Raw genomic sequence first — 8,828 nt, forward strand, 5'->3', positions numbered from 1 at the left:
ATCTACAATTTATTTAAAACTTAAATTATATTTATAATTTATAAATTAAAATTTTAAAATAATTTTTTTTAAAAAAAAACTTACCTTTTACCGAAGAGAGGAGAGAATGAGTTGAAATGTTGCTGTGCATGATTGACGCAATTGCGTCACGCCGTATATATACTCATATGGGTGACGCAATTTCGTCACCAAAAAAGACGCTATTGGTGACGCAAATGCGTCACCCTTAAAATATGGTGATGCAATTTCGTCACCCAAGGCAGTAATTAACCACGGTAAAACCACGAGGGTGACGCAATTTCATCACCAAGAAAGACGATGTTGGTGACGCAATTGCGTCACCATATGTGCCACATGTACAACCAGTAACGGTAGAGCGAGGTGACGTTTCGTACCTGGGTGACGCAAATGTGTCACCAAAATATTGGTGACGAAATTGCGTCACCATTTGCATATAGTGACGCAATTGCGTCACTATTTTGACGCTTATGGTGACGCACCTGCGTCACCTGTTGCGTCACTATGTTATATATATATTTTCTTAAAGATTTCGTAATTACATAAAATTTTAATCACTATCTTCATCGGATGTTACTTCAACTTCTTCTTCATCTTCAATGTCGTCATTTCTTTCATCACCGACTAAATTATCGTATTCAACATCCTCTTTGTTTGATACAACAAGTTACTCGTTCTGTGAATACGTAATACGGAATTGTTGACCAATATCATCATCAATGCGTCTTTCTTGAAATGAGATATCGGTTGAACCTTCTTCTTCACGAACAACACCTCGTGGTTGAATTTTAATGACAGCTCTCCAATGATCTCGACGTCGTTTGGACGTTGGATAACTTATGTAACATACTTGATCCGCTTGAGAAGATAGGATAAACGGATCGTATTTTGAATACTTCTTGGATAAGTTGATATCAAAACCGCCCGATCCATTTCTTCTCATACCCCTTCCAATGGTCGGATCAAACCAATCACAGTTAAATATAACCATCTTCAAACCAATATAACCGTGGTGTTCTAACACCATGATGTCTTGGAGGATACCATAAAAGTCTGGCTCATCAACCACATCACAACAATTTGCTCCTTTAACACATATCTCATAGTTGAAAGTCTTTCGATCTGAATCATGAGCATAAGTATGGAAAGTGTATCCTCTTGTGAATATAATTGGCCAATATTTCACCATTCTTGATGGACCCCGGATCAAATCTTGTATCCAAATAGGAAAATTCTGCGAAGAATGAGATACTTACATTAAAAAAAAATTATTAATTTAGATTTATAATTAGTCATAAATTAAGCATAAGTATATATGGAATGAGTTACCGAAAATAGTAAAGTATTAGTAATAACTTACATAATTTTGTAACCATGCCGCAAATGATGATTCTTTGAGATCTATAAATGTTTCATCGCTCATATTAGGATTAAGTCTCTTTGTCTCCTCGTCAAATACTCTTTCTATTGGTCGAATTTCATCACAATTCAACAACACGTATGTGTGGGCATGACGCCATTCTTCGACGGATAACCATCTTTCTTTCGATTTTCCACTCAATCTCCCTGCATTTGTATATATCTTTTAATTAGAACCGCAAAATGGTTAATTAAATTTATATATACGTATATATGTTTTTGGAAAATGCAATAAATTTAAAAGTACCTATTTGGTTGAATATAGTCGGGATATCACAACCATCAACTTGATTAAATTGAAACATCATCTCATCTTCATCCCCATACCGAGAAGAACTTTTGGCTTTTGTCTTGATATGTGGCTCAAAATAGAAATTTGTGAAGTACGTAATTTCTTCGTTAACATACTGCTTCACGATTGCCCCTTCCGGTTTGTTCTTGTTTTTCACCTTTCTTTTCAGATGGAAAAACAATCTTTCAAACGGATACATCCATCGAAATTGCACTGGACCACCAAGTCTTGCTTCATCTGGTAGGTGTATAGCCAAATTCTCCATAACATCGAAAAACGAAGGCGGAAACACCTTTTCTAGTGCACACAAGATTAGCGATATGTTATCCTTCATACGCTGAACATCACCAACATTAAGATTTCTTGAACATATATCTCTGAAAAATGTGCTGATACCTGCACACATGTATAAAAATATTATTAATTGATATTATTTTTTGATTTATATCTATATATATTTAAAAATAATTAAAAATCATGATATATATATATATATATGTACCGCATAAAGGTTCGTAGACATTGCGCGAGAGTAGTTCAGCAAGAGCAACTGGAAGAAGTCGTTGCATGAAGACATGACAATCATGACTCTTCATTCCATTTAACTTCACACCATCAAGATCAGCACATCGCCCGATGTTAGATGCATAACCATCCGAGAATTGAACATCTTCCTTCAACCACTTCAATAGTGCGATATTAGCACTTTTGGACAGTCTAAATATCGGAATTGCGGCTTTTCCATGATTGCTCAACTCTAACTCTTTTCGGTTGCATATTTCTTTGATGTCCATCCTTGATTTTAGATTATCCTTCGACTTACCTTTGACATTCATGATCGTGTTGATCACGTTATCAAAGAAATTCTTCTCGATATGCATAACATCCAGATTATGTCGAAGCTTGTGAGTCCTCCAATAAGGCAAATCCCAGAATATGCTTCTTTTGTACCAATTATGTGTTTCTCCGTATTCACATGGTTTGCGATGACCATTTCCACCACAATCAATGGTTTTATCCAAACCATGAATGCTTTCAATCCGCTCCCACAATATCTCTTCACCCGTCAAAAGAAGAGGAGGTGGATCTGTCACAACCTTATTCTTCCTGAAATTTATTTTGTTCCGTCTCCATGGATGATCTAGCGATAGAAACCTGCGATGACAGTCAAACCAACATGATTTCCTTCCATGTTTCAACTGAAATGATTGTATATCGTCCATGCAATACGGGCATGGCAATCTTCCATGAGTACTACATCCCGATAACATTCCATAAGCCGGAAAATCTCTTATAGTCCACATCAAAACAGCCTTCAACTTGAAATTCTCTTTCTGTGAGGCATCGTATGCATCAATTCCACAATGCCACAACTCAAGTAATTCTTCGATCAAAGGCTGAAGAAAAATGTCAAAACTTTTCTTCGGATGCTCCGGGCCCGGAATCAAAACCGTCAAGAACAAGAACTCTTTTTTCAAACACATATCTGGAGGTAAGTTATAAGGAGACATAACAATAGGCCACAACGAATATTGTTTTCCCGATTGACCATACGGTGCAAACTCATCTGTGCATAAACATAGATAAACATTTCTATGTTCTGATGCAAAGTTCGGATATACCTCGTTAAAATTCTTCCATGCATCACCGTCAGATGGATGACTCATGTTCTCAGGATCTAATGTATGTTCAGCATGCCACCGCATATGTGAAGCTGTTTGATGAGATTCATACAATCTTCGCAGACGATCTTTAATCGGTAGATAAAACATCCTTTTGTAAGGAACACGGTTGCGTTGACCAGATTTTTTCGCCTTGTATCTTTCAGCTCCACAAAATCGTCAGTTGTCCAACTGGTTAGATTCTTTCCAAAATATCATACAGTTGTTAGGACATACATCGATTTTTATCGATTCCATTCTCAACGATCCCATCAGTTTAGACATATCGTAATACGAATCTGAAGCGTTATTACCTTCAGGAAGATAATCATTCAGCATCTGACAAACTTCATTCATGCAGTTCTCTGTAAGATTATAACTCGTCTTCATCCCATCAATCTAGCAGAAGCCGATATTTGAGAAAGCCCTTCTTTACAACCATCATACATAGGTTGGTTTGCAGCCTCCAATAGATCGAAAAACTTTTTCGATCCCTCATTCACCGGATCTTCTCTAAACTGATCATTATATTGAGATGAAAATGCATCTTGAACCATCTCAATATATAAAATTGGCTGATCATAGACATCAATATTTCTCACGGATATATTCTCATCAGAAATTTGAAACATCTCACCATGATAAACCCAGACGTAATAGTTAGAGACAAAACCTTTTTTCCATAGATGTCTCCTCACAACTTCTGGAACTTCTTCCCTCTCGTTTTTACATCTTCGGCACGGACAATATATCTTTCCTCTCTGAAGAAAAATATGTTGATTTGTTGCAAACTCCAAAAAATTAGTCAATCCTTCTTCGTAATGCGTAGATACATTACCCGTAGAAGGATTTACTCTTTCATACATCCATTTTCTTGAGTAATAAATATTGTTATTACTCGACACCATTTTTTGAGTTTTTTCTTCGGGTGCAAGAGTGTATGAGGTCGCGGTGTGGTATAAAGAAAATAGAGTGACACAATTTCGTCACTAAAATAACAAATAGTGACGAGTGACGCAATTGCGTCACTATGAATGACGCAATTGCGTCACTTTGAATGACGCAATTTCGTCACCAAAATATTAATGACGAAATTGCGTCAGTAAATGTGAATGATGCAATTACGTCACCAATTAGTGACGCAAGGGTGACGAAAGGGTGACGAAATTTCCGTGCGTCATTTGGCGACGCAGTTTTGCGTTATAAGTGCGTCACCAAATGGTGACGCGAGGTTTTTCGTCACCAGATCGTCACTAATTAGTGACGATTTGGTGACGCTTTTGTTGCGTCACTATTTGCGTCACCAAATCATCACTACTACGTCACCCTTTTAGTGACGCAAAATTTGCGTCACTTTTTGCGTCACCCTTTTCGTGTTTTCTTGTAGTGAAATCTGTATTTTACATATACATATATACTATATATTTATACATATCATGATATTTACGAATATATATAATCGTGTATTTATATATATATGTATGTATATATGTATTTATACATACAAACATATGTTATATATATAAATATATATTTTATGTATGTGTATATACGGACAAGCATATACGTATATATATTTGTAAGTATAAATATTTGTATATGTATATGTATTAATGTAGTAATGTATCAGAAGTTTAACTTGGAACAGTTGGTTACTTGTCAATTGAAACTCAAGTTAAGCATGGTGGAGTTGGAGTAGTGGAAGGATGGAGACCTCCTGGGAAGTGGATTTAAAGGATTCAATTTCAGAATTTTCGATTTGGCTTAAGATCGCAGTTGGAGGTTAGAGGTCGGGATTAGGGTATAGGATTAGATTTGGGATCAAAAAAAATATTTTTGGATCCAAAATACATTTTAATGATGCAACAATTGCGTCACCTTTTAGCGTCACCTTTTGGTGACGCAATTGCATCACTATTTAGTGACGCAAAAGTTAAGTCACTATTGCGTCACCCTTTGGTGACGCTTGGTGACGAAATCGGAATTGGTGACGGTATGAATGGTGACGCTTTTGGTTGCGTCACTATTGCGTCACCTTTTGAAAAGGGTATATAAAAGGGTGACGCAAAAGTTGCGTCACCCTTTTGCTATTTTTTTGTAGTGATTCCTCATGTCGGATACACATAGAGACCTCAGTGTTAGGACTCAAAGCGGAGTATTACATGAGATTCAAGTCATGACATCAGGTCCATGTGACAATCTCATGCGGGTCATCCAGTATTCATTCACAAATGAACACCCATGATCATGATCCGTATCCAATACGCTATAATCATCTATATGATCATCTATCATGCATCATACTAGTCTTTGTTCGTTAATGTTCCCACATTAACGATCGACTAGGGAATTTAGTATTATTACAATAGTAATACATGGAAAACATTATTAAACAATAACATGCAATTTGAATAATAATCAATAAGAAAAAACATACTTCCATTCATCACAATGAATCCAAGTACAATAAATAAAGTGTTCGTGTGAATAATCATGTCTAGAGCATAAAACATCACAATCTCCAAATGCTCTAATCATAATCAACTAAATGTCTAATCCCCATCGATCTAACATGACATTCATGTTTCGACGAAGGGAGAGGCTTCGTCAAAGGGTCGGCGATGTTGTCATCTGCTGATACGTTGCATATCATCACATCTCCTCTGTCTATGATTTCTCTAATAAGATGAAATCGCCTGAGTATGTGTTTGGATCTCTGGTGTGACCTTGGTTCCTGGGCTTGCGCAATCGCACCATTGTTGTCACAGTACAATGTAATGGGGTTTGTAATGCTAGGAACAATGCCAAGGTCTCCAACGAATTTCTTGATCCAAACAGCCTCCTTTGCCGCATCCGATGCAGCAATATACTCAGCCGCTGTAGTGGAATCTGCAATGGTGGCTTGTTTGGAACTCTTCCAACTAACAACACCTTCGTTCAGAAGGAACAATAAACCTAATTGCGATCGAAAATCACGGACTGAAAACTGGCATCGATGTAACCACTTACAACGAGTTCATTTTCACATCCACCGTAAACCAAGAACGCATCCTTAGTCCTTCTCACATATTTCAGGATGTTCTTTACGACTATCCAGTGTGGCTCACCTGGATCAGACTTGTATCTACTCGTTAGACTCAATGCTAACGATACATCTGGCCGAGTACATTGCACAGACATGATAGATCCTATCGCCGAAGCGTATGGAATTTTATCCATGTGTTCTCGCTCATCAGTAGTCTTTGGACACTGATTTTTGCTCAGAACTAAACCATGCCTCATCGGCAATGATCGTTTCTTGGATTCTTGCATGCTAAACCGTTTTAGCACCTTGTCGACGTAAGTACTCTGACTTAGACCGATTAGCTTTCTTGATCTATCTCTATATATCTTGACGCCTAGGATATAGGCAACCTCGCCTAAGTCTTTCATCGCGAAACGCTTTCCTAGTCAAGACTTAATGTCTTGCAAAGTAGGAATATCATTTTCGATGAGCAAGATGTAATCAACGTATAAGACCAGAAACATAACTGCGCTCCCACTGGCCTTCTGATAAACGCATGGTTCGTCCTCGTTTTGCGAGAAGCCAAACTCTTTGACTGTCTCATCAAAACGCTGGTTCCAGCTTCTTGAAGCCTGCTTCAGTCCATAAATAGACCTCTGAAGCTTACATACCTTGCTTGGATGCTCGGGATCTTCAAAACCCTCAAGCAGATTACCGTTAAGGAATGCAGTCTTAACATCCATTTGTCATATCTCATAGTCGTAATATGCGGCTATGGCAATGAGTATCCGAATGGATTTAAATATAGCGACTGGTGAGAATGTTTCGTCATAGTTAATACCATGAATTTGTCGAAATCCTTTCGCCACCAATCGTGTTTTATACGTATGCACATTGCCATCCATGTCGGTTTTTGATAACACGACTTTCTCATCTATTTCAAAGCCCATTGTGTAGCACTTTTGCATCGGTTTTGTGCATTATTAGACATTTAGGATCATTTTAGCACTGAGTTTTGTTTCTTCTGCAATCTCTGGTGATTGAATAGGTAATGGACGCATTATGGACATCAGAGGAACATAATCGAGGACTTCGGAGCATATTGGACCGGAACAGAACAATTAAGGCATTTCCAGCTCGAGTTGCACTTGAACACGGTCGTGTCGAGTTTAAACACGGTCGTGCAAAGGCAAGGAAACGAAGATATTCTTACAGACAATTGACACGGACCGTGTCGAGTCAAACACGGCCGTGTCGAGACGCAACTCGCCCGTGGCCAGCCCGTGCAGAAGATCAGACAATTGACACAGACCGTGTCCTACCCCAACACGGTCGTGTTACGTTTCGAGAAAACTTCCTATTTTGCATCCGAACTTCTGTTTTCAGAATGGAAAGAAGCCTAGCCGTCAAAGAAATAAATAGAGGACGTCTTAGACTTCAGAAATCATCGAGAGATCACAGCAGAAGCCAGAGAACTCGAGAGAGAATCAAGACGGAGTTTCTCGGGAGCAGAGATTGAAGAACCGTCGTCGAGAGATCGCTGCGAGTTTCTTCTCTATATGTTTTCCATGTTTCTCTTTATTGATTTGAACTCGTTTGTTGTTATGGGTAGTGAGTAGTCGTTTCACTGTAGTGATGACATGTATATATTATTATATTTTTTGTATAATATATACATTGTATTTTATGATATTTATATGTTTATAGGCTTTATCGTGTACAATTTTACTTTGATTTCGATGTTTCTATATTTTGTAGGAAAGAGCGGAAAACGAACTTCACCGAGACATTTTCATGGGAATCAAACGAAAACGGATGAGTGCGAAAATCGTTTCGAAAAAAGAAAAAAAAAAAGATTTCTCTATCACTACACACGATAACACCATCGTGTACATATATATAATATATATATATATATATATATATGACTAATATAGGAACATGTGTGTATACATGTATGTATAATTTACGTAATATGTGTATGAATATAATATATATATATATATATGTATTAACATATATATGAAAATTTAATGCGTGTATTTTATTATATATTTATATTATATAATTATATAGAAATACATGTAGTACATATGGATGTGTGTATTCGTATATTAAGTGTATACTATGGATAAGTGGTGCGTTATACATAATATGTATATATATATATATATGTTATGCATATGTATTAAGAAATAAATATATATATATATATGTATTGCACTCATATGTAAAATATGTACACGTGTATAAAATATATAACATATAGTACACATATATAAAATGCGTGGTGATAAGAACAACGAAGAGCCGCCTCCCTTTTTTCGGTATTATCCCTTCGTCCGACAACTTCTCCACTAATTGCGCCATTCACGCGACAAGGAAAGCAACGTCCATTCGCCCACTCCTCTTTTTAAACAGACAAAGAAGCGCA

At 37.1% G+C, this 8,828-nt stretch overlaps 1 protein-coding gene across 1 annotated transcript; it reads right to left on the bottom strand.

The window, feature by feature from the left end:
• Positions 1-685: 685 nt before the first annotated feature.
• On the bottom strand, positions 686-3,568 carry LOC104810640. The gene is made up of 5 exons (XM_010536987.2): positions 3,352-3,568; positions 2,232-2,884; positions 1,685-2,125; positions 1,379-1,584; positions 686-1,252 (listed from the first exon to the last, which is right to left on the bottom strand). Exons 1-5 carry the CDS (start codon positions 3,372-3,374, stop codon positions 686-688), a joined length of 1,890 nt encoding a protein of 629 aa, XP_010535289.1. The 5' UTR covers positions 3,375-3,568.
• Positions 3,569-8,828: the final 5,260 nt, after the last annotated feature.

The sequence above is a fragment of the Tarenaya hassleriana genome, unplaced genomic scaffold, assembly GCF_000463585.1.
Source record: "Tarenaya hassleriana unplaced genomic scaffold, ASM46358v1 Cleome180, whole genome shotgun sequence".
Taxonomy (NCBI): domain Eukaryota; kingdom Viridiplantae; phylum Streptophyta; class Magnoliopsida; order Brassicales; family Cleomaceae; genus Tarenaya; species Tarenaya hassleriana.